General features: G+C 49.6%; 5 protein-coding genes and 3 non-coding genes across 10 annotated transcripts; 4 read left to right on the top strand and 4 right to left on the bottom strand.

The window, feature by feature from the left end:
* Positions 1-416: 416 nt before the first annotated feature.
* Positions 417-4,788, top strand: LOC142887683 (inactive phospholipid phosphatase 7-like). Of its 2 annotated transcripts, none has more exons than XM_076025484.1 (4): positions 417-546; positions 2,436-2,749; positions 3,727-3,908; positions 4,230-4,788. In XM_076025484.1, exons 1-4 carry the CDS (start codon positions 461-463, stop codon positions 4,434-4,436), a joined length of 789 nt encoding a protein of 262 aa, XP_075881599.1. In that variant the 5' UTR covers positions 417-460; the 3' UTR covers positions 4,437-4,788. The 2 variants fall into 2 exon arrangements, with proteins under 2 accessions (XP_075881599.1, XP_075881598.1); XM_076025483.1 differs by lacking the exon at positions 417-546 and adding an exon at positions 979-1,589.
* Positions 4,789-5,397: 609 nt separating this feature from the next.
* Positions 5,398-8,908, bottom strand: LOC142887681 (WD repeat-containing protein 5). The gene is made up of 13 exons (XM_076025482.1): positions 8,550-8,908; positions 8,138-8,246; positions 7,959-8,032; positions 7,794-7,883; positions 7,620-7,709; positions 7,455-7,538; positions 7,310-7,365; positions 7,161-7,207; positions 6,991-7,066; positions 6,384-6,417; positions 6,221-6,295; positions 6,047-6,134; positions 5,398-5,958 (listed from the first exon to the last, which is right to left on the bottom strand). Exons 1-13 carry the CDS (start codon positions 8,619-8,621, stop codon positions 5,858-5,860), a joined length of 996 nt encoding a protein of 331 aa, XP_075881597.1. The 5' UTR covers positions 8,622-8,908; the 3' UTR covers positions 5,398-5,857.
* A 562-nt stretch (positions 8,909-9,470) lies between these two features.
* Positions 9,471-9,542, bottom strand: trnae-cuc (transfer RNA glutamic acid (anticodon CUC)). The gene has a single exon. It is a non-coding gene; the product is annotated as a tRNA-Glu (tRNA).
* A 245-nt stretch (positions 9,543-9,787) lies between these two features.
* Positions 9,788-12,754, top strand: gstt2 (glutathione S-transferase theta 2). The gene is made up of 5 exons (XM_076025485.1): positions 9,788-10,003; positions 10,774-10,861; positions 11,037-11,187; positions 11,417-11,593; positions 11,670-12,754. The coding sequence occupies exons 1-5, from the start codon at positions 9,880-9,882 to the stop codon at positions 11,814-11,816; spliced, it is 687 nt and encodes a 228-aa protein (XP_075881600.1). The 5' UTR covers positions 9,788-9,879; the 3' UTR covers positions 11,817-12,754.
* A 251-nt stretch (positions 12,755-13,005) lies between these two features.
* On the bottom strand, positions 13,006-13,077 carry trnae-cuc (transfer RNA glutamic acid (anticodon CUC)). The gene has a single exon. It is a non-coding gene; the product is annotated as a tRNA-Glu (tRNA).
* Positions 13,078-13,932: 855 nt separating this feature from the next.
* chek2 (checkpoint kinase 2) lies at positions 13,933-17,670 on the bottom strand. The gene is made up of 15 exons (XM_076025479.1): positions 17,526-17,670; positions 16,721-17,051; positions 16,515-16,639; positions 16,280-16,412; positions 16,097-16,187; positions 15,904-16,000; positions 15,642-15,695; positions 15,397-15,461; positions 15,137-15,236; positions 14,923-15,009; positions 14,678-14,841; positions 14,481-14,596; positions 14,324-14,409; positions 14,173-14,238; positions 13,933-14,084 (listed from the first exon to the last, which is right to left on the bottom strand). The coding sequence occupies exons 2-15, from the start codon at positions 17,040-17,042 to the stop codon at positions 13,974-13,976; spliced, it is 1,617 nt and encodes a 538-aa protein (XP_075881594.1). The 5' UTR covers positions 17,043-17,051; positions 17,526-17,670; the 3' UTR covers positions 13,933-13,973.
* Positions 17,671-17,741: 71 nt separating this feature from the next.
* entr1 (endosome associated trafficking regulator 1) lies at positions 17,742-20,261 on the top strand. Of its 2 annotated transcripts, none has more exons than XM_076025481.1 (9): positions 17,742-17,919; positions 18,201-18,358; positions 18,442-18,498; positions 18,583-18,689; positions 18,765-18,998; positions 19,076-19,187; positions 19,312-19,374; positions 19,507-19,646; positions 19,848-20,261. In XM_076025481.1, the coding sequence occupies exons 1-9, from the start codon at positions 17,874-17,876 to the stop codon at positions 19,936-19,938; spliced, it is 1,008 nt and encodes a 335-aa protein (XP_075881596.1). In that variant the 5' UTR covers positions 17,742-17,873; the 3' UTR covers positions 19,939-20,261. The 2 variants fall into 2 exon arrangements, with proteins under 2 accessions (XP_075881596.1, XP_075881595.1); XM_076025480.1 differs by having other exon boundaries at positions 18,439-18,498.
* A 1,068-nt stretch (positions 20,262-21,329) lies between these two features.
* Positions 21,330-21,401, top strand: trnae-cuc (transfer RNA glutamic acid (anticodon CUC)). Its single transcript has one exon. It is a non-coding gene; the product is annotated as a tRNA-Glu (tRNA).
* The last annotated feature ends 263 nt before the right edge of the window (positions 21,402-21,664 follow it).

The raw sequence follows: 21,664 nt of genomic DNA, 5'->3' as shown, positions 1-21,664 counted from the left end.
GTCAACTTTAGAACCCACCGTGGCCCACTGGTCAAAAAAGTTTGCCCACCCTTGAGCTACTATGCCAAATACTCTGACGTCTAAACGGACTTGAGACTCACAGTGCTGAGCCGCCGCTGCTCCCCAGCCTCCGCATGTCCCTGCCGGCTGCCGTACTTCCACCGTGCTCTCAGCTATATGTTGCTGAACGAACAGCCAAACTTCCCTCCTGCCAGACGGCTAAACCTCCCGACCGCTGACCACTGCCCTTTTTCTCCAAAAGGGGCTTACGGCTAATCTCGCTGAGCTAGGCTAGCTCGCGTTAGCTCCTGACTCAACACGCTAGTTTAAGTTTCCGGTGGAATGACGTAACATTAAAAAAAAAAAAAAAAAAGCACACAGTTAGGTATCAGAAGAATTTTTAGAAAAAAATCACACCTTGGGTGTCCGCCGCTGTCCAGCGAAGCGCCTACTGCTTCCAATGGCAACGGTGCGTCGGCACCAACTTCCGGGTAGAAACACGCCGCCAATTCAGAGTTCCGCTGGGGTTCTATATATTTATCAAGAGTGAGTAAGTAAATAAATAAATAAACACACTGAACGTTTTTAGATAAAAACAAAAAAAAAGTAAGCTTGTGTGTGTGTGTGTGTGTGTGTGTGTGTGTGTGTGTGTGTGTGTGTGTGTGTGTGTTTTCTCCCTCTGATGCTGCACGCTGTATTTAGCCTGGATCTCCTCCAGTCATGTCCAGTTTAGCAAGCAGATGATATTCCATATGAACACTGTGCCACCGGCTGAGGGATGTTATGATGCTGATGAGCTATTTTCAGCTTTTGCAGAGTCATAAACACTGTCATCCGTGCGCCGACGATGAATGCAGAACCTTCCAGTCCAAATCCAGAGTGATCTTCTGACATTTTGATTTTAACATGATGTCAGGAATGATTACTGGTTTAGAGGTTCTTCTTGGTTGAGCCGAAGGTAAAAGAGGAGGGGCATTTCAGGTAATACTGCACCCCAGCCACCAGGGGCGTCATTCAGACGTTGTGTTCAACTTTTGATGAGCGCAGCATTTTCTTTATTTAGATGCAGAATCACCGATGCAACCACAAAGCAACATGAACATTTTTCCATTTAGCTTTACTCCACATTTTGACCTCATTAGTGGGATGGAGAGCAGAGAAAAATCCTTCTGAAGCTCAGCGAACTGTTACAGTGCCCATATGAAAACGCTGGCCTGCTCCTTTAAAGAGTGTGTGTGTGTGTGTGTGTGTGTGTGTGTGTGTGTGTGCAGTGTTTTTCCAGCCTCCCTCTCCTCTGAACAGCTGACAGCAGAAGAAGGCCAGCTGATCTATTTTTAGCAGAGTCCCTCAGAGTCTCAGACCTGGTCCCAGTCTGTTCCTGCTGCCCGCCAACCAGCACCTGCCGCTGCCGTCGCCGCCATGCCCTCCAGCCAGGCCCGGTGCCGGGCCCGAGACAGGAGCAACGTCCTGAACCGAGTGGAGTTCCAGTCGTTGACCCAGACCCCCCGCAGGGAGCAGGGGGCGGGGGAGGGGCGGGGGAGGAGGACCCCATTCAGACAGAGGAGCGAGCAGGACGACGCAGCGGCGAGGTAAGACTGGGACATCACATCTAGCAGGACCTCAATGTGGAACAGGATCAGGACCTGGATCTGTACCTAGTCCTGGACCTAAACCTGGACCAGGACCTAAACTTGGACCTGGCCCATTTCCTGTGAAACTGAGCTTTCAGTGCCACAGACCCTCACAGGTGGTGTGGTGTGTTCAGGTGCTCCGACGGGAACAGGAAATATGACTGCTGAGGTGATGGACGGCTCACTGCAGACTGGTTCTCCTCCTCCTCCTCCTCTTCCTCCTTGTCCTGCTCCTCCTCCTTCAGAAATCTCCAGTGTCCAATTTAATAGTGTCATTTAAAAATGCTCTATTTTTGATTTAAGTTTAAAGGCTCAACGCGAACACTCAGCGCCATCTGTTGACAATTGAAGAAATTGTTGAGAAAGTGAAATGAAAAATATTGTAGTGTATTGAATTGATTCAAAGTCAGTGGAGTGCTTTTCCTTCCCTGGTATTGAGTGATTGTACTGGAATGAAGAGGAGCAGCTTTCACCTGTACGGAGGCGAAGCCGCCCGTCGTCCCAGCTCAGCCTTTACTTCCTGAATCCGAACGCTGCACCACATGGAGCCTTTGTGGCCCGACGTGTCCCTGAATGCATCGCGGCCCAGTTTTATTTGTTTTTACCCCGAAAAAAGAGGGCAGGCACAGTTAATCTGTCGTTACCTGCCCGTAACCGAACATTGCGTCTGCATCGGTCCAAATCGACTCCGCCGCCCCCTGTGGTGCTCTGACGGTACTGCTCTCGCTCTCTTTCTCTCTCCCCCTCTCTCTCTCTCTCTCTCTCTCTCTCTCTCTCTCTCTCTCTCTCTCTCTCTCTCTCCAGGGGGTCGAGGGACTCCTCCGAGGGTGGCGGTCCGTCAGCGGAGGACTCGTCCCGCTGGCCGGAGGCGGACTGCATGCAGCTCAACCCGTCGTTCCGAGGCATCGCCATCAACTCGCTGCTGGCCATCGACATCAGCCTCTCCAAGCGGCTGGGCGTGTGCTCGGGGGCGTACGGCGCCGGCGCCCCGCTGCGTTCCATGGTGACCCTGCTGGCCCTCACAGGCCACGCCCTCCTGTGGATCTGCGGCACGCTCATCTGCCTGTGGAGGAGCAACACGCTGGCGGGACAGGAAGTGCTGGTTAACCTGCTGCTGGGTGAGTAGCGACCCCTCCACCACCACCCAGGGTCCAGTATGGTGTCACTGGGTCACTTCCACATTATGCGGCCTCCAAGGGAGCATGTAGCTGTAGCGTCACTAGCCATCAGGCCCCTGTAACACACGTGATGCACCAGAGCGCATCAGAGGGCGAGGTGAGACACAGCAGCAGTTATGACGCCATGACATCACACCGGGAATATAAAACTCTTTTCCTGGAATTTTTTGGCCTAAAAATGTGAAAATTCCAGCACTTAAAAAAAACTCCTAGCCGTTTTAAAGGCCTTTATCTTTGTATTGAGCTCTTTGGGACGTGTGCAATTTTTACTGCTGTACCTCAAGTGGCCACTGGTATTGCGTTCTTACCATAGATACCGCACTGGCAATATGGCGGCATGCGGATTTCTTTCTAGTGGCCTCTCGAGATAATGCAGCAAAAAAATCCCATTGGCCCTAAAAGCATTTTCCCCATAGACTGCAATACAAAAAAAAAAGGCCTCTAAAACAGCTGACAGGACGACCTTTGACCTGAAACACGGTTCATAGCAAATCTTTCTATTGTAGATTTTTCAGTTTTGGTCTTTTAGTTGTTTAAAAGAAATTATAAAGGCCAGAAAATCATCAGAAAAGAGTTCCCAGTCCCAGCGTGACGCCGTGGCATCTGGTGTGTTGCGTCTCGGCCTGTTCTGATTGGCTGACGTGTCCTCCTGATGTATTGAGGGAGTTACAGCGGCACGGTGTGAAGTGTGCATGCTCTGTGCACCCTTCAATGAGGAAGTCAAAAACCTGTTCCCGGTGTAATGATATGGTGCTGGGTGAACAACTCCATCACGAATGAATGAATGAATGAACTGCTATCTTGGAGTCTGGCGGGCCCGGTTCTTACATACGAGATAATACCTCCATTCCCTGCTGTCAATGAACGCATCACTTCCTGTCTCCTCCCCTCCCCACCTCCCTGCCCACCTCCTGCAGCGCTGGTCCTGGACCTGATGACGGTGGCTGGGATACAGAAGCTGGTGAAGCGCAGGGGTCCGTGGGACCTGCCGCCGGGGCTCCTGGACTACCTGTCCATGGACCTCTACTCCTTCCCGGCCGCTCACGCCAGCCGCGCCGCCGTGGTCTCCAAGTTCCTGCTCAACCACCTGGTCCTGGCGGTCAGTCGTCTGATTGGTCCCCCTCTGATCATGTCGTCTACGTAGCTGCAGGCACTACCATTACGCAACCCTTTCACAACAACTGTGTACTGGCTTGAGTGGAGGAGGCTATGAATGTCTATTGGTAACAAAGCAGTTCAAACTATATGAACTTTATACATTTTTGAAAGTCTGTTTTAAGTTCTGATTGACCACTAGTGGGAGCCACTGGGCTGTGATGGTCATGGCCCCGAGCACTGTGCGAGGGAGGCCTCCTTTATTTTTCTGACTAAAAGGTTGCCAATAGTGTCCACGGCTCAGACTCACTGTCGCCCCCCTCAGGTGCCCCTGAGGATCCTGCTCTACCTGTGGGCCTTCCTGGTGGGCGTGTCCAGGGTGCTGCTGGGAAAACACCACCTGTCAGACGTGTGCTGCGGCTTCGCTCTGGGCTTCCTGCTCTTCAGCCTGGTGGAGTCGGTGTGGTTGGACTCGGCCACCTGCCAGACCCTCATCTCCATCGGCACGCTGAGCTGGGCGCCGCTGGTGTAGGCCGGACGGGACCGGTTCGGTTCGTAACTGGGCCAAAGCTGGTCTACACCTGGACACCTGTGAAGGCTTTGAGGGCTTCTCGCTGCTCGGACCGGACCGGCTAAATACGCTGCTGCAAGGGTTCCTTGTGGCTCCTGCTCTGAGGCCCCCCCTCCCCCAGGACACTGTGGTGGCCTGTGGCCCCTTTTGCTGCTCAGGATCCAGAAGTTGAAGAAAAGTCATTTCCTACGTCCTGTTTTTGATTTTTAAATAAAAGAAAAACCCTTGAGGAAAAATAATCTTTAAAATAATTCCAATATGTGGAGTTGAGCAGAACATGGAGTCTTGGAAAATTAGATTTTTTTTCCTCTCATGCACACAAAATTGATTGCTGAATTTTCAAACTTTTCTATACACAGGATTCTGTTATCATAAGCTAATAACAAAACAAGCTAAACTTCTGCTCAGACGTCTTTCAACATGGTTTGTACAAATTTTTTTAAATAAATGTATTTTATTTACCTTAGAATCCTGTGTGCACAAGAAAAAACAGCTGAAATGAAACGGTTGTCCCAAATGTTTTTTTTCATACTCAAAAATCTTTATTTACAAACAACTGAAAGGTGAAAAAACTCATTTCAATCAACGTTCGTCGCTGCTCGTTTCAGTCGGCTGTCGGGGGAAGCAGTTTGACAGGATGCTGAAGATGACGGTGAGGAGCTGCTGTTTGTTTTTCAGTCAGTAAACACAGCATTCGCACACACACACACGCACACAAACACACGCACACTGCTGCTACAGCAGCAGGTGTGTCAGCGTCCAGTCAGGCGCATCCCAACAGACTGTCACTCAAACCGTTGCTAGGCAACGCAAATCTGACGATGTCAGAGTTAAAAAAAAAGGAGTCAAAACTTCATGAAAAGCCTAAAAAAGGTTTAAAATTAAACGCTTTCTTTTGCAGTTAATCACAGACAAAGTCCCCTCAAACTGCTTGTTTATATTTAGTTCTCTCATATTTCTCACTGAACAGAGAAACAAAAAAACAATCTGGGCTGATTTTTTTTGTGGTAAAATAAACCTAGAAGAGATAAATTTCCTGACTGCAAGTTAGTTGTGTCCTAGTGGTTCATCTGTACGCAGGTGACTTCCCTTCCTAAAATATAGTTCTTCTTTACCGAGCTTCATTCTGTCCACAGCCTGTTTATTTCACCGGAACAACCCCCCGACCCCCTGTCCCCGCCCCGCCCCACCCCTTGGAAAGGAAAAAGTAAAACCTGGAACGTGGAAGTCTGGTTTCAGAGGAGCCCAGTGAGCTGAGACTGACTGGACCGTGTGGTGCTCTGCTGTGTTAACAGACTGAGGAGGTTCTGGCCGGGAGCAGCTGGGGGGGGACATGATGTAGGGCCTGGTGTGTTCTGGATGTGGTTCTGGTTCTGCTCCGTCTAGCAGTCGCTCTTCCACAGTTTGATGGTTTTGTCGTTTTCCAGGGCGGCCGAGGCGATGATGTTCTCTGTCGGGTGGCAGGCGGTGGAGATCACCACGTCTGCGGGAGGGACACAGGCAGCTGCTCGGTCACATGACCTGAGGTTCAGTCAGGCGGGGCAGTGTGGGGGCGGGGTTTCAGCTCCTACCTGTGTGTCCCTGGAGTTTCTGAACGATCTCTTTGGTCTGAAGGTTCCAGATGTACACCATGCTGTCCTCAGAGCCCGACACGATCCACTGCAAGGCAGAGGTCAAAGGTTAAAGGCAGGGTCCCAGTCCCAGAGTGGGCCAGTATCAAGGAGGGGCGGGGGACTCGTACTGACCTTCCCTCCTGTGACAGAGAAGTTGGCGAAAATGCAGTACTTCTCGTTCTTGTGGCCCGTGTACGTCTTCAAACACTGGCAGAGACAGCAGACACTGATTAGACCACCGAAGACAGGCAGGCAGGCAGACAGACAGACAGACAGGCAGACAGGTAGCTGTTACCTTTCCTTTGCTGTAGTCCCAGAGCTTTAATGTGCTGAAAACCAGAAAACACAAACTCATTTGAAACTTTTCAGCGACAACTCAGTAGTGTTGACACAAGGTCTCTTGTGTTACTCTTAGCCAGCAGAGCTAGCATCAGGCTAGCTCTGTGTTACTATTAGCCCATAATGAAGCAAACTGATAGCCGCTGGCCAGGAGAGGGTGGAATTCTTTTCCTCTGTGACACTTTACAACTGGCAGCAAACAGCGGGCCTCCACCATGACATTTATGAGTATTAGTATATTGTAGGCCCTTTTCTTTTTTTTTCTTTTTTTATAAAAAGTGTATTTCCAGAGAAAATGTTTCGCATTTATTTTGCCCAACATTTGAAATTCAATCATTTCAATAATTGATTTTCTAGAAATGATGGGAAGTGGGCCAGCGTTTATTTTTTTTATCTTTGTGGAATAAATTTGGGCCGTGATTTCATTATAAGGAGAAAAAAAAATGTGGGTCATCCTGAGACTCCACCAGTTGAGAGACACTGTTGTGGGTGACGTAACAGTATGAGGCGAACTGTGCCTTTAACGCTGACAACAGGGGGCAGCAGAGGAAGAGTGCACTGACTTGTCCAGCGTGGCGGCCAGGATGTACTTCCCATTGGGGGAAAACTTGACAAAGGACACCGGAGGATTGTCGTCATCTGGAAAAAGAGAGAGAGAGAGACATTAGTGGCAGGGAGGAAAATAAACAAACAGGAGGTCAAAGGTCATTTCCGCCATGAGTCAGCAGCTCACCTATTAGAGTCTTCAGACACTGTCCTGACGCTGTGTCCCAGATACGACTGTGGACAGACACACGGTGTTACCAGCACAAGTGTGTGTGTGTGTGTGTGTGTGTGTGTGTGTGTGTGTGTGTGTGTGTGTGTGCGCGCGCGGGTGCGTACCATAGGCCGTCGTAGCTACTGGAGACAATGAGCGAGCCGTCTCTGTTGAAGTGAACCTGAGCAGACGACAGACAGGTTCAGAACCAGCAGCCGGACTCACTTCTGGACTTTCAGAGGGCCCGGGGGTCAAAGGTCGGGAACTCACCGCGGAGACGGGATCCGAGTGAGCCGGCAGAGTCTTGAGACACTTCCCCGTCTTGACGTCCCAGATGCGAACGCTCTCGTCGAACTGCAGACGGACAGAGAGTCAGAGAGTGAGTCGGGCTGGAGAGGCTGCAGACGAGCTGCTGATGGTGCAGAGGCAGCGCACCGATCCAGACACCACCAGGTTGGACTGAGGGTTGAAGTTACAGCAGAAGACGTAGTTGCTGTGACCTTTCAGAGTCTTCAGGCACTTCCCCTGCAGGGAGACACATCTGATCAGTCAGGGGTGTAATGGAACAGAACGAAACCAAACAAGAAGAACACACAGTGGGCGCCTCACAGAGTTGTTGTCCCAAATCTTCAGGGTTTTATCGTCTGAGGCTGAAACCAACAGGTTGGAGTCTGAAGACCAGGAGACGTCAGAGATCCCCTAGAAACACAGAGCAGAAGATCAGGATGAGATCAAGACAAAGACCAGGACCAGGACCTGGACCAGGACACTCACCAGTTTGTGGCCCACGATGGATTTCTCAAACTTCCCGTCGTACGCTCCCCAGATCTTTATGAGTTTGTCTGCAGCTGAAAAAAAAAACAACCAACACAAATACACTGAGTTGCAGTAAAGTTGCATTCATGGACTTTTAAATCTCAAGTCTCTGGCAGGAGGCGGCTGAGTTTCCTTACAGGAGCTGGCCAGCCACTCTCCGTTGGGGCTGAATTTGACGGACGACACGGCCTTCGTGTGTCCGGCCAACGTGAACTTCACCGTGTAGTTTGGTTTGGCTGGGTTGGACTGGAGACACCACAACATGTTAACAACATGTTTTATTGTGGAGATTCGACGGCAGACAGGAGTGTGTGTGTGTGGGGGGGAGAGACTTGTTGTTGACTAGACAGGGACAAGTGAGACGGGGAGTGTCCAAACTATTGACTGCTAGTGTCGGCAGCGCTCAGGCGACTAGAACAGCATCACACACGGTATCGTATGTTTGGTTCCGCCACGCCTGCTCGCTAACCTGCTGGCTAGTTAGCCACCTAGCACGGCGTGCTGCCCAGGCGGCGTCCGTCCGCACAGACCCAGCCGGTCGGTACTCACCTTGCTCGATCCCGACGAAGACGAGGACTGCTTGATGTTATCGGTCTCCGGTTTCTTCTCCTCCGTCGCCATGTTGTTGTCCAGTTGTCGAGCTACTGCTAACGCTATGTTGTGATCCTCAGCGGCTACAAGCTAGTGGCAGATGCGCGAAATCCGCAGTTTGGACGGTCTGCGTGGATTTCAGCGGAGAATCAGCGGCTCTGCTGCAAAGGGGGTCGGGGTCGAGTCTGACGCGGGGAGAAGTGGAGGACGAGCGTTGACTTGGGGGGGTCGGTACGGCGAGAATTAGCCCGCTAGCGTTGGCTGCCTTGCTAAAGTAACGGAATGTGTGTGTATGTGTGCGGGGCTTAGTTTTTACTGCACATGCGCAAATTTACAACCGTACGGCGAACGAAGAGGGATAAAATATAATAATCGAGACCGTTTTTCCAGTATTCACACGTCTGCATAGTTGCGTGTAAATAATCTTCATTCGTCGACCTACGTTAAACCGGCTGACCAGATTTGACCAACCTTGTCTGATGATGTGTATAAAAAGATGACAGAGGAAGCAGATCAAGAAACGTTCTCTTTTATAGAGTTATGGTTAGGATTGGGGTTTACAGCAGATAAGACTGTCATATGATAGATTAGCATGACACTGGATGATAGCAAACAAATGTTAAACATGTGTACGAAAAGTCATACTATACACTGTTTGTTTTTTAAGGGGTCAAAAATTAAAAACAACAACAAAAAAAACAACAACAGATCAGCCCGTGACTTCGATGATAGGTTAGCATGAATCTAGACGATAGCGAACAAAATCTGAACATCTGTAAATCCGAAAAAAGTCGTACCATGCACCTTATTTTTTTTTGTTTGTTTATTTGTTTTTTGAGGGAGAAAGAAAGGATGTAACAGAAATTCACAAAACAGTTGTTCCCTGACCGGGAATCGAACCCGGGCCGCGGCGGTGAGAGCGCCGAATCCTAACCACTAGACCACCAGGGATCCTGCGATGTCTTGCGAGACCTGTTAGGTTTATACAATACAAGAAGAAATTACTGTAGGTGTAGCTGTGTATTTAGAGGTTTTATGAACCGGTCACACTTTCAGCGGACAGAAAAAAAGGAGGCACTTACACTAATCAACGCTTGCATGTACACCCAAGTAATATTCATTTGTTTTGTCATTTCGAGGCACCCGTAGCCGAACAATTTGCGGTTGCAATGTAACGCGGCAGCCAGCAGGGGCGCAGTGGAGCCATTGTAAACAGTCCCCTTGGCAGCAGGCAGTCGGGACTCTTGTTTCCCCGCTTTCTCCGTCTCTGTGTCCGCTTCCTGTCGGCATGGCGAGCGGCCGCCTGTTGGAGGTGTACCTGGACCTTCTGTCGCAGCCCTGCCGGGCGGTCTACCTGCTGCTGCACGCCTGCAAGATCCCGCACACCGTCCGCACCGTGGCCCTGAGGAAAGGTCAGCTGTTAACGCCGCTTCGAACCAATGCTAAAGGAAGGGAGCTAGTTAAAGCTAGTTGACCAGCTGTCAAGCTCGTCCCATACTGAAGTGCAGTTGGTCCTTTTCCTATTTATTTATTTATTTTTGCCCGGCTCTCGTTGCCTTCAGCTATCCCGACCTCTGCCCTAGAGAACTTTCGACCGCCGGTCCAATCGAGAGCTGCCTTCTCTGTGACGCAGCGCGCACAGAACTGACAAATAGCTTGTTGCAGGTGAAGTCTCCATGTGCCATCTGAGGCTTTTAGGCTACATTCGCAGATCTACATGTGCAATATTACAATATTTTACCTAATAATGTTCTTATCGTTACTATTATGATTGTTGTTGTTATTATTTTTATTTTTATTTTTTGTTTTTTTGTTGTTGTTGTTAAGCACTGTGGGTTGCATCTCTTTTGTATGAACAGTGCTATATAAATAAAGTTGTTATTATTATTATTATTATTATTATTATTATTATTATTATTATTATTATTATATGCGTAAACAATACAGCAGCACTATACTTGTGCAAGTTATTCATTTAAATGACTGCAGTTGATCTCAGTTGAGATGAGCTGTGTACACAGGGCTGATGCAGCTGAACCATTTTTAGTTGTTATCTTTCAATGCTTTTTGTCGAACTCTACGTTTGGCACGCCGCAGACCATGCACGAGACTTTCGTCAATGTGATTTCTTGAAACCACCACCTGGTGGCGCGTTGACCTTGTTTTCAAACTTTTGTTGCAGGAGACCACAGGACCCCAGAGTTCACCAAGCTGAACCCCATGCAGAAGGTCCCTGTCATAGTGGACAACGGTTTTGTGCTCACAGAGAGGTACACACACACACACACACACACACACACACACACATGCTCTCTCTGCATAGTCACACTAAAAAACATAGGCACTGCATTCTGAGTTTTCTCTCTTTATGTGTGTGTGTGTGTGTGTGTGTGTGTGTGTGTGTGTGTGTGTGTGTGTGTGTGTGTGTGTGTGTGTGTGTTGCAGCGACGCCATCCTTAAATACCTGGCCAACAAGTACGATGTCCCAGACCACTGGTATCCACGGCAACCGGAGAGACGAGCCAAAGTGGACGAATACACAGCGTGGCATCACAGTTACACACGACCACACGCTGCTAGAGTCTTCATACAGGAGGTGAACACTCACACACACACACACACACACACACACACACACACACACACAAACAGATTTAGAGTCGTACGGCTCACGGAGGCTCACTCAAGCTAGTTTATGCGCTTCGCACCAGTCAATGGAAACACCTGAAAATCGCAAATGTACTTTGTCTAAATTTTAGAAATATGGCTTTTATTTTGCCAAAACTGTCATGGAAACGCAGCTTCTGTCTGTCTGTCTGTGTCAGGTGCTGATCCCTCGGCAGACTGGCTCTCAGGTGGACGAGCAGCGTGTGAGTCGCTCTCTGTCTCAGCTGGAGGAGACCCTGGACCAGCTGGAGACCATGTTCCTGGGAAGGCAGCCTTTCCTCTGCGGCCACGACATCACGCTGGCCGACCTGCTCGCCATCTGTGAGCTCATGCAGGTCAGACACTCACGACCGGAGCGCCTCATCCTTCTCTGAGTGAGCGCCGCCCACTGATTGGTTCTCTGCCCCACAGCCTCTGGGTGGCGGCCGGGACGTCCTGCAGGATCGGCCTCAGCTGCAGCGCTGGAGGAGCAGAGTGCAGTCGGCGCTGGGCGAGTCGTTTGACCGAGCTCACGCCGTCCTGTACAGCATCAGAGAGCGCTACAAAGCTAAACTGTGACATCATCACCGTGGGACGGGGATAGAAACGCACATTAGAATGAGTGATAATTGCAGGTGACAAGCTTTGCCTTCGATCTCGGTCTTCTCTTCTGAGCTGCTCACAGCCAATCAGCTGCGTCCATATACCTCTCCCCCCAGCTACCGTCCGTCCGGCCTCTCTGGCTTTATTTCCTGAACCTCCAACGTTTTTATTCCTGGTCCTGTTCATCCTCATCACTGCCAAAAGCAGGCCCAGCATTTTATAATCTGTGCTGCCTTCAGCCGTTTTCCCTCTGTGCCTCTAAGCCAGAGACACTCTCACCACTGTCTTACACATTCATTTTTTAGCTTCTTTTTACATTAAAATAGATAAGATTTATTTCAAACAAAACAAAACGATATCTCACGTGCAACATAACAAGAAAATCCACAGGACACCAAATAACCACATACAGCAGGCACAACGACAACAAACACGGTTTGAAAAGGGAATGGAAGCAACAAAGCTTCTATATTTCCAACCTCAGACAGCACAAATACAACATCAATACAACAAAAACACAAAGTTTCTCTTTTCTTCTAATCAACAACCTGCTCAACCACCAAAGCAGATGACCTATGACCCTCTGGAGTCCGGATCTGCTCCGGGTTTCTTCCTACAGGGGAGTTTTTCCCTGGCTGCTGTCACATCTTGCTGGCTCTGGAGGGTTTCAGTTGCTTATCTCTTGATTGTGCAAAGCACTTCGAGGTGCCTTTGGTGTGTTTAGCGCTTTACAAATAAATGTTAATTGATTGACTGAGCAAATCTAACACTCAGGGATCAACTGATTGGTTCCTGTGCGTGATTAAAAGCAGTGGGAGCACAAAGCTGGGCTAGCGGGGCTCGTGGAGACACTTTAATCCATGTTATTTTTAGTGTGATTAACAGAAATAAAAACTTGAGATTTATAACAATAACTTGTCTCTCCGTCGTGTTAATAATTGTCGAGAAAACAAGAAGTAATTATGAATCATAATATCAAAAAAAATATTAGAAATAACTGGAAATGATGTAGAATAAGAGGGATAACTTAATGCAACTTTTTAAGCAAACGGTGCAAATTTACGAGACAGAAAAAACCCAAAACAGGCTAAGTTAAAGTGCACAGCAGATTTGGAAGGACGCTGACGGTGAGCGTTCAAAAGATCAGTGGGAAACAAAAAGTCAGTTCCCTGACCGGGAATCGAACCCGGGCCGCGGCGGTGAGAGCGCCGAATCCTAACCACTAGACCACCAGGGAGGTGTGGAGCTCTTGGTTGGTTCTCCAGAGTGTATTCACACCAGGAAAGTCCCTGAGTTCGCTTTCTTGGGTCCGGACCAATATACAATGTATCTTTTTGGTTTGGTTCGGTTCCTTTTCTCATTGCAATTTTCGCAAGAGTCCCAGGATTTGACAACAAACCCACATGTGTGCAAAGATCGTTCAATCATTGGACAAAACGGTCCGGGCCGTGGAAATTAAACTTAGACTTAGACTTTTTATTTGTCATTTAAAAACATTCACTTCTCAGTGTACATTTAAAAACGAAATTTCGACGCACCAACTACCGAAAACACACACACACACACACACACACACACACACACACACACACACACACACACACACACACACAAGCGTTTGCAGGTAATTTGATGCAACGTTGATTGACGAGATGTTTACCATTTTTGCCACATTGAAGACGTTTTGCAAGAAGCGTCTCCTCATTGCTCCACGTTGAACCACAGCTCATGTTAGCCTGATGGTCCGACGACGTGCTACTAAACTTTCTGCTATGCTAACCAAAACATAATTTCCCATAATGGTTGTGGCTACGGAAGCCTGTGACGTGTAAAAAAAATAAAGTGTGTGATTTCACAACTGGTTCGAGCCACGGTGCGGTCGCTTTCGCACATCAACCGAACCGCACCATGGTTCGTTTGGAAGCGAACCGAGGCCACCTCTCCCTCTCGCTGGTTTGTACACCCTGAGTTTAGATAATTTAAGACGGTATTTCGTGAAAATCTTAAAGATGATATTTTCAATTATTTCATGATAATGAAGTGAAACTAAACGAACACACACGCAAACGCAAGATTTGCTAAAAAGCAAATGTTGGAAAAACACAACTTTATTAGAAAACTATTAGACAAACTTTACAGTACAGCAGTCAGTGCAGCCGGGCTTCTCTTGGCCGGATTCAACTCCGTCTCCTCGTCCTCGTCCCCGTCCCTTCTACGCTTCCTCCCGGAGGTACCAGCCTCCTCCTGTTGAAGGCGCCACTGTTTACTAACTTGCAAACACCTTGGCTCCTCCCATTCAGGGAGCAAGAGAGAGGAGATGAGATGTGCTTACCGTTTCAGCAGTAGCACCATCATCAGGGTACATGAGGCTGTGAGCCGTCCTGATGGTCTCCTGGTCCTGAACACAAGCCAGGACGTGACGTGACGTGACATGACATGACATGGAAACTGCAATGGGGTCGTTGGCACTGCAGTACCGTTACCTGAAGCCAGGGGTGCCGCAGAGCCTGGTCAATGGTCGGCCTGCTCGCTGGGTTGACGTCCAGCAGCTTCCTGACGAGGTCTTTGGCTTGAGAGAGGAGACACACAGAGTGAGCGGTGCTGCGGCCGCTACTGCAGGGTGACGAGCGAGCCGAGTACCTTCGTCCGAGATGTTCCTCCACTTGGCCGGAAGCATGGTGAACTCGCCGCGGATGATCTGCTCACTGATGGTCAGGTTGCTAAAGTTCTCGTGGAACGGCGGGTAGCCACAGAGGCTGAGGGACAGACGGGCGGAGAGAGAGAGGGTGGAGGTTGGCCGACAGGGGGTCAGAGGTCAGGGGGTCGGGTTAGCCTACCAGACGAAGAGCAGGACGCCGAGGCTCCACGAGTCCACAGCCGGGCCGTAGCCTATGGTGGAGGCCTGGGTGAAGACCTCCGGGGCCAAGTAGGACGGCGTCCCGCACAAGGTCCTCATCAACATCGTCTCCTCGAGTATCCTGGACTGATTGAAATCTGTCACCTGACTCCACCATTGAGGGATTCCATTGGTCAGGATTGCGTGCAGGGATGATGCGGGAAGCTCGAGTGAGTGTTTTTGTACCTTAATGAGGCAAACGTCGTCGTCTGAGGACAGAAGGATGTTCTCTGGCTTCAGGTCTCGATGGATGATCCCTTTCAAGTGGAGGTACTACACACACACACACACACACACACACACACACACACACACACACACACACACACACACAGTCACGGGGGGGGGGGGGGGGGGGGGGCACTGTGTAGCACTGTCCCACCAGTGTGTCTTGTACTACCTGCACGGCTTTGAGCATCTGGTAGAAGTAAAGTTTGGCCACCGGCTCGCTGAGCTGCTGCTTGGACTTGATCCTGTTGAACAGCTCTCCTCCCTCCATCCTGACGGACGACACAGAAGAAGAAGACAGACAGGAGGACAAGGACAAGAGCCATCAGACGGGGTTTTTTTTATGAACAAAAAAATTACACTTGTTTTCCGTGTGAATGGCTTAATTCTAAGTCCTGTCATCTTGAATAAAGTTCTCCAGTTTAAACTTACAACTCCAACACGATGTAGTAGCAGTCGTCAGTCTGGTAGAAATCCTCCGTCTTAATGAGACAAGGCTGCAGGAGAGGACGGAAGGTTGTGCAGGAGGAGAGGACACAAGTTGGAGAAGAAGGAAAAGAAGGAGATAAAAAAAAAGGAAATGAGAAGAAGATGGAAGAAGGAAGCAGCGTCAGAAACTGAGGTGACATCATATGAAGAACATTCCGCCGTGTCTTCTTCTGTGGTGTCAGACTCACGTGGTTGACCCGCTGCAGGATCTCTATCTCTGTCTTTGCGTTTCGTGTCGCAGTCTGCGATTGGACAAAAACAAACAAACACAACATGACCCCCTCGCTTCTGCCTCCTACTGGCTTAGAAGAGCAGCACTGACAAGCCACACCAGCACACATGCAGGAACACACTGAGGTGTGTTTCTTTACCTTCCGGGAAAGAAGGAAACAAGGTTGGAGATGGGAAGAAGAGCTCTCAGCCAATCACAGGCCAGAGGGGAGGACTCACCCCTTCGGACTGAAAATTCTTCTTGTTAATGATTTTGATGGCCAGTTTTCTGCACGTGGCTCTCTCGAAGGCCAGCTTGACTTCTCCGCACACGCCTCTGTCAAACACACAGCGCCTCCTGCAGTCAGCGTCGGGACGCAAGAGGTGACATCGCAGCGTTGTGCGAGGGCGAGGGTGAGAGGGAGGGACTTACGTGCCGATCTGCCGAGTCATCACATATTTCTCCAGAAGCTCCTTCGGCAAACTCGACTGGTTGTCGGACATCAGGTTGATGAAGACAAACACTGAGGACAGACAGATCAGGTCAGTCAGTCGGTCAGTCGGTCGGTCAGGAGTCGTGGTCACAGTAAGCAGAACAGGTGTCCAGGTCTCGCACCCTTGTTCCTCTGACCGGACAGCGAGATGACGGCGTTGTTGACCAGCGGCAGCTTCTTGTCCTTCCCGATCAGGACGCCGTCCACAAAGGTGCCGTTGTTGCTGTAGTCGTGCACAAACACCTCGCTGCCCTCCTGACGTGGACACAGCGTTGGTCGCAGGTTACAGACGCCCCGAGCCAACCGAACCGACCGACCATCACCGGCGCAAAATCAGCAGACAGGAAGTGATCTCACTCTGTAGATCCTGAAGTGCTTCTTGCTGTAAATCTTGAACTCCTTGGAGCCTCGGTTGTCCGGGTCGTCCAGGATGTAGTTGCACTTGGATTCCCGGCCAAACAGGTACTGGTCCTCGATGCAATCTGGGAACCCACATAGACACAAAACTCATTCTGCAGTTCTGTCCTCTGAGGTTTGCTGACGAGCTCAGCGGCCCCACCCACCGTGGCTCCTGAAGCCCTTGAGCATGGGCAGCAGGCGGCCCCACGGCTCCACCTCCTCCTCCTCGGGGACGGATGGCAGGGTGACGGGGATGGTGTCCAGGCTGCTCAGCGTCCCCGAGCCACTGGACGACTGGCTGGCTGAGGTGGCCCCGCTGGAGGAGCTGGAACCCGACTGGGATTGAGGCTTGGGCTGGGTTGGGGACTGTGTGGCCAGCACTTGGGAAGGAGACTGGGTGGACTGGGTGGACTGGGTCTGGGACTGGGACTCGGACAGGGACAGGGACATGGGCTGCTCGCCCTCGTTCTGACCCTCCTCAGACATTCTGCTGCTCTAAAGACACATTTTATCACTGACTGTTAGGCAACATAAGGCAGGTCTGCAGCCTCTCATACATTCTTCAGAAAAGCAGACCAGACTTCAAATGCAAAAGGGCACATTTTGAAAAATAATCATGTTCTAAGCCATAACAACACACACATGAAATAAGAACAGGTACTAAAACATGTATTTTTCGAGTCATCTTTCATTCGGCACAAAAATTGTCACTAAACAATCATAAACTTTTCGAAATTTACGACAAGACACAAACTGTGTCGAAGCGGGGATCAGAACTGACGTTAAACTAGCAGTTATATAAACGCGGTTCGTTAGACCTTTAGATGCCGTTGTTTTAGAATGCAAGCCCGAACCTGTCCTGACACCGGTTCCGTCCGAGCTGGAACGACACCAACACGTTACTGACAGGTCCGAGCAGGATGACCCGGTAGAACCGCGCTAAAGGCGTCACAAAGATCAGCGACTCACCGGTGCCAGACTCGACCGTCCGAGCCGCAGAACCTAAAACACGGCCGAGTGAAAGTTTATTCCTCACTTTATTTCTTTTTCTTGTTCTTTTCTTTTTACCGGGCTGGCTCGGAAAACGGACTTCCGAGCATGTTATTCCCCTCGTGGGTCACATGTCGGCGGCGGCCAATGAGAAGTTGTAACATTGGTCACGTGAGGTGAAGGTGCCCGCTCAGTTTCCGGGTCCGTCCGGATCCGTTCCGTTCCGTCGCTGCGGCAGAGAGAGATTGATGATGATCGATCACTGATCGGCAGAGGGACAGAACCAGCTGTCAGCCAGTCTGTCTGTCTGTCTGTCAGTCCGCCGTCATGTCCAATCAAAGGAGTTCTGCCAAGAGTCTCATCATCACGGACGGTGAGTTCCCACCAGGTAATGGTTCGGAACCACATTTTGGCTCAGCGGACCTCCGACTGCCTACCCGTAGGTTCGGCTCGTGTTCGGATTTGTGTGACGTGATTCTGAACACGTGCCTTAGGTCGATTGTCATCACTGCGCTGGTAGCGTCACAACAAAATGTTATTTACACATTGACTATGATTGAATAGTTGTCAACAGCGTCTGAGCGCTTTCAAACATTGCTGTTGTTTTCATCGGCCATGTTTGCTGTTGTTGTTGTTGTTGTGAACTTTGCGCAGATGAGGTGGTGGAGGAGCTGAACCCCTTCTCCTACAAAGAGTTCCTCCGCTGGAAGAGCCAGGACGCTGAGCCGGACCAGGAGCCAAAGCCAGGCCTGGATCTCCACCTGGATCTGGACCTGGACCTGGACCTGGACCTGGAGCACACACAGAGCCAGGTACCGGAGCTTCAGCTGCACCGAGAGAAGCAGACAGGCAGAGTCCACTAAACCCGTCTCACTCTCTGTCTCACACCAAGCAGCTCTTTGGCTCCGAGGCCAGGAGCTCCTTCTTGTCCGAGCCGTCGCTGGAGCCGCAGGTAGAGTCAGCAGTCAGCAGTGACATCATCTGAAACCAGCTGATCTGGCTGCTTCACGTCTACCTGTCTGTCTCTCCTATTTAGGCTGAGCAGGAGACTGACTGGGGGCGTAGCTTCCAGTCAGGCGTGGACAGCACCTCCTCCATCTGCACAGAGGAGGAAGAGGAGGAAGAGGAGGAGGAGGAGACCAGGTGAGGAATACTTGAAATGATTTGCAAGATACCAATGACTGAATGTTTCCAACACACTGGCGTCATGGCGTGCAGGTTCTCCACCGCACCTGAAGTCCAGCGGAGGGATGGACAAGGAAGAGGAGGAGTAGGAGGAGCAGGAGGAGAGAACTATGAAGGAGACGACGAGACCTCCATGGCCGAACCAGCCGCCTCCTGCAGGAGGCGCAGTGGGAGGAGCAGTCAGATAAAGCAGCTGCAGGAGGAGAACCAGTCGCTGAGGAGAAGCCTCAGGGAGCTGCAGAGGAGGTCGCAGGCCAACGAGCACAGGTCGGTCACGTGACCTGGAAGCTGCTGCTGCACCTTCTAAGAGATGAATAAAAACATGAATGGGATGCTCTCAACAGGGTGCTGGAGCTGTCACAGGAGCTGCTCCTGAGGAGGCGGCAGGAGGAGAAGGAGGCGCAGGACCTGGAGAGCATGGTTCAGTCGGTGGAGCAGAACCTTCATCTGATGACGGTGCGTCTGCTGATGAGAAAAAAAATAACAAAAGAAAGTGAAAAAAGTATTTCTAGACTAAGAAGGAGCAAACACGAGGGACACTCGGCAAACTGTCAGTCCCTTCTCTGTGTGTGTGAAACAGAAGCGGGCGGTGAAAGCAGAGAGCAGCGTCTCCAGGCTGAAGACGGAGCTGCAGAAGCTGCAGGTGAGTTGAGGTTCAGTCTGCCAGACCACCTGGAGAGGCTGAGAGGAACTTCTCGCTGGGGTGAGAAGACCCTCGAAGGGGGAACATGTGACAGACGTGACGTGGATGTGTGCTTGTGTGTGTGTGTGTCAGGAGGAAGCGGACTCCCTGCAATCGGAGAACGTCAGCCTGAAGGCGGCCGAGTCGGAAGCTGTGCTGGCGATGAGACACAACGCTCAGGTGGCGTCAGAGTACCTGAACAAGACCGCAAGCCACGCCCACTCCTCCATCCGGTCAGTGTGTGTGTGTATAACAGCTGGCCCATTGAACCATGTTAGAATTTGAACTTTAAGTTTTGATTGATTGATTGATTGATGTACTTTATTAATCTTTTATAGGAAATTAAATTGTCACAGCAGCAACATTCAGACAGTACAGTAAGTGTGTGTGTGTGTGTGTGTGTGTGTGTTTGTGTGTGTGTCTGCCACTTCCAGTCAGCTGCTGGAGGAGGCCGAGACTCTTCGCTTCGTCTCTCAGCTCCTTCAGTCCATGGACAAGATCTCCAGCGTGGACCGGGACTCCTGAGCTCCTCCAGCAGAACCAGAACCTCTCCAATGGACCTTCAAGACAGACAGGGCCAACGTCAACATTTGTGTTTTGTTTTGAAAGTGTACTTAATGATTTTATCATATCTCTGAGCATTTCCATGAGAACTGAGTCACAGTGGGGTTAATTTATGAATTCATGAAATGTAACTTCTTTTTTTTTTTAATTGCATTTACTCATATTTGAAATGTTTTTAAGCCCTTGGAAGTCTCGGCTGTTTTTTCTCCCCCTATTTTTGGAGCGCCTGTAATTCATGTGTAAATATCGATCTTTATCACAATAAAGACAGAACATTTAAAAAATTGATATAATTTTTTTTTAAATAAAACAAAAGTTATCTCAAAAAGAAAAATATGACATCTTGGGGAACACATTGGAAACACTACGACGCTGAAGTTGGCACCACATTCGCCGCGGTGCTGCTTAAGTTTAGATTCCACCTAAAAAAAAAACAGTTCCACGATTTGACCACTAGATGGCAGTGCTTCCAACACAGTTGGTTCAGTATAAAAAAAATAAAATAAATCATTGTGTCTATGTTACTTTCAGAATCAGCTGAAACATTTCACAGGAAATCATTTTTGGGGGACAAAGTAGGTAATTTAGCCATTCACAGTATGTTTTTTCATCTTTGACAAGGATTATTTCAGAAATTATACAATACAGATTTGACATGTGAGGTATCATTAGAAAGCCCGAGAGCTCTATTATCACAATCAGTTGAGACATTTCACGGGAAATCATTTTTGGCCTTTTTGGGGGACTTCAAAGTAGGCCACTTTGTCATTCACATTATTGTATTTCTCATCTTTGACAAGGATTATTTCAAAACCTTTACAGTAAAATCTGACATGTGATGTATCATTGGAAAGCATGGGAGCTCTACTATCACAATCAGTTGACATATTTTATGGGAAATCATTTTTGGCCTTTTGGGGGGACTACCGTGATGTCAATGGCAAAGTTGTTCCAGGCAGGGACTGATACCACTGGCGGCCAGCGCTAGTTTTACGACCGTTATCTCTCTGCAGAACATTACAAGGGCCATCCTCAACACAACACTGCCATCTAGCGGTCAAATTACGGATTTTTTTTTTTTTTTTTTTTAAGGTGGAATCGAAACCTAAGAAGCACCGCGGCGAATGTGGTGCCAACTTCAGCGTCGTGTTTCGTTTTTAAGCAGCTGATTTGAAAGAGGCGTTGTGAGCATCAGAACAGTTTGTGCCAGTAATGAATCAGAAGGCGACGTCACATTACTTACCCTTTCCGGGGTCCGGCCCGCTTGGATCTCGTGGACCGCCGATGCTGTGCTATGCTATACATGACTGTGTAAAGGTAAATGCTATCGCCGGTGACCTTCCTCTACAACTTCCCTGGTGGTCTAGTGGTTAGGATTCGGCGCTCTCACCGCCGCGGCCCGGGTTCGATTCCCGGTCAGGGAACTCCTTTTCTTCCGCCATGTTTCGCTGCTTTTTTTTACTGTTTGGTGGGAAAATTTCGAAAACTACAACATGTTGCACTTACGGGACAATTTAATCGCGAGGTCTGGGCATCTCTGCTAAGGCTGCTGCCCCAGCGACCCGACCCCGGATGAAGCGGTAGAAGAAGAAGATATATATTTTTAACTCAGCTGTTCGCCGTTCAGCAGTGAGATGGCTGAAGGAAAAGGACTATGAATACTGATTAAGGAAAGGGGGGAGGGGGG

The sequence above is a fragment of the Nelusetta ayraudi genome, unplaced genomic scaffold (genome assembly GCF_046127955.1).
Source record: "Nelusetta ayraudi isolate G7.1 ecotype Tasmania unplaced genomic scaffold, CSIRO-AGI_Nayr_v1 ptg000018l, whole genome shotgun sequence".
Classification (NCBI taxonomy): Eukaryota; Metazoa; Chordata; class Actinopteri; order Tetraodontiformes; family Monacanthidae; genus Nelusetta; species Nelusetta ayraudi.
This window is presented reverse-complemented; position numbering and strand designations above follow the sequence as displayed.

Excerpts from the sequence above, each read along its gene's own strand:
- LOC142887683 (XM_076025483.1), top strand. The coding sequence starts at position 1,420 with ATGCCCTCCAGCCAGGCCCGGTGCCGGGCCCGAGACAGGAGCAACGTC. Across the intron at positions 1,590-2,435 it reads CAGGACGACGCAGCGGCGAG|GGGGTCGAGGGACTCCTCCG; the intron begins GTAAGACTGGGA and ends CTCTCTCTCCAG. Across the intron at positions 2,750-3,726 it reads GCTGGTTAACCTGCTGCTGG|CGCTGGTCCTGGACCTGATG; the intron begins GTGAGTAGCGAC and ends CACCTCCTGCAG.
- LOC142887681 (XM_076025482.1), bottom strand. The coding sequence starts at position 8,621 with ATGGCGACGGAGGAGAAGAAACCGGAGACCGATAACATCAAGCAGTCC. Across the intron at positions 7,710-7,793 it reads AGATTTGGGACAACAACTCT|GGGAAGTGCCTGAAGACTCT; the intron begins GTGAGGCGCCCA and ends GTCTCCCTGCAG. Across the intron at positions 6,418-6,990 it reads CTGGCCGCCACGCTGGACAA|CACATTAAAGCTCTGGGACT; the intron begins GTCAGTGCACTC and ends TCTGGTTTTCAG.
- gstt2 (XM_076025485.1), top strand. The coding sequence starts at position 9,880 with ATGGCGAGCGGCCGCCTGTTGGAGGTGTACCTGGACCTTCTGTCGCAG. Across the intron at positions 10,004-10,773 it reads CACCGTGGCCCTGAGGAAAG|GAGACCACAGGACCCCAGAG; the intron begins GTCAGCTGTTAA and ends CTTTTGTTGCAG. Across the intron at positions 10,862-11,036 it reads GGTTTTGTGCTCACAGAGAG|CGACGCCATCCTTAAATACC; the intron begins GTACACACACAC and ends TGTGTGTTGCAG.
- chek2 (XM_076025479.1), bottom strand. The coding sequence starts at position 17,042 with ATGTCTGAGGAGGGTCAGAACGAGGGCGAGCAGCCCATGTCCCTGTCC. Across the intron at positions 15,237-15,396 it reads TACTACATCGTGTTGGAGTT|GATGGAGGGAGGAGAGCTGT; the intron begins GTAAGTTTAAAC and ends GTCGTCCGTCAG. Across the intron at positions 14,410-14,480 it reads GAGGAACATCTCGGACGAAG|CCAAAGACCTCGTCAGGAAG; the intron begins GTACTCGGCTCG and ends TCCTCTCTCAAG.
- entr1 (XM_076025480.1), top strand. The coding sequence starts at position 17,874 with ATGTCCAATCAAAGGAGTTCTGCCAAGAGTCTCATCATCACGGACG. Across the intron at positions 19,188-19,311 it reads AGAACCTTCATCTGATGACG|AAGCGGGCGGTGAAAGCAGA; the intron begins GTGCGTCTGCTG and ends TGTGTGAAACAG. Across the intron at positions 19,647-19,847 it reads CACGCCCACTCCTCCATCCG|TCAGCTGCTGGAGGAGGCCG; the intron begins GTCAGTGTGTGT and ends TGCCACTTCCAG.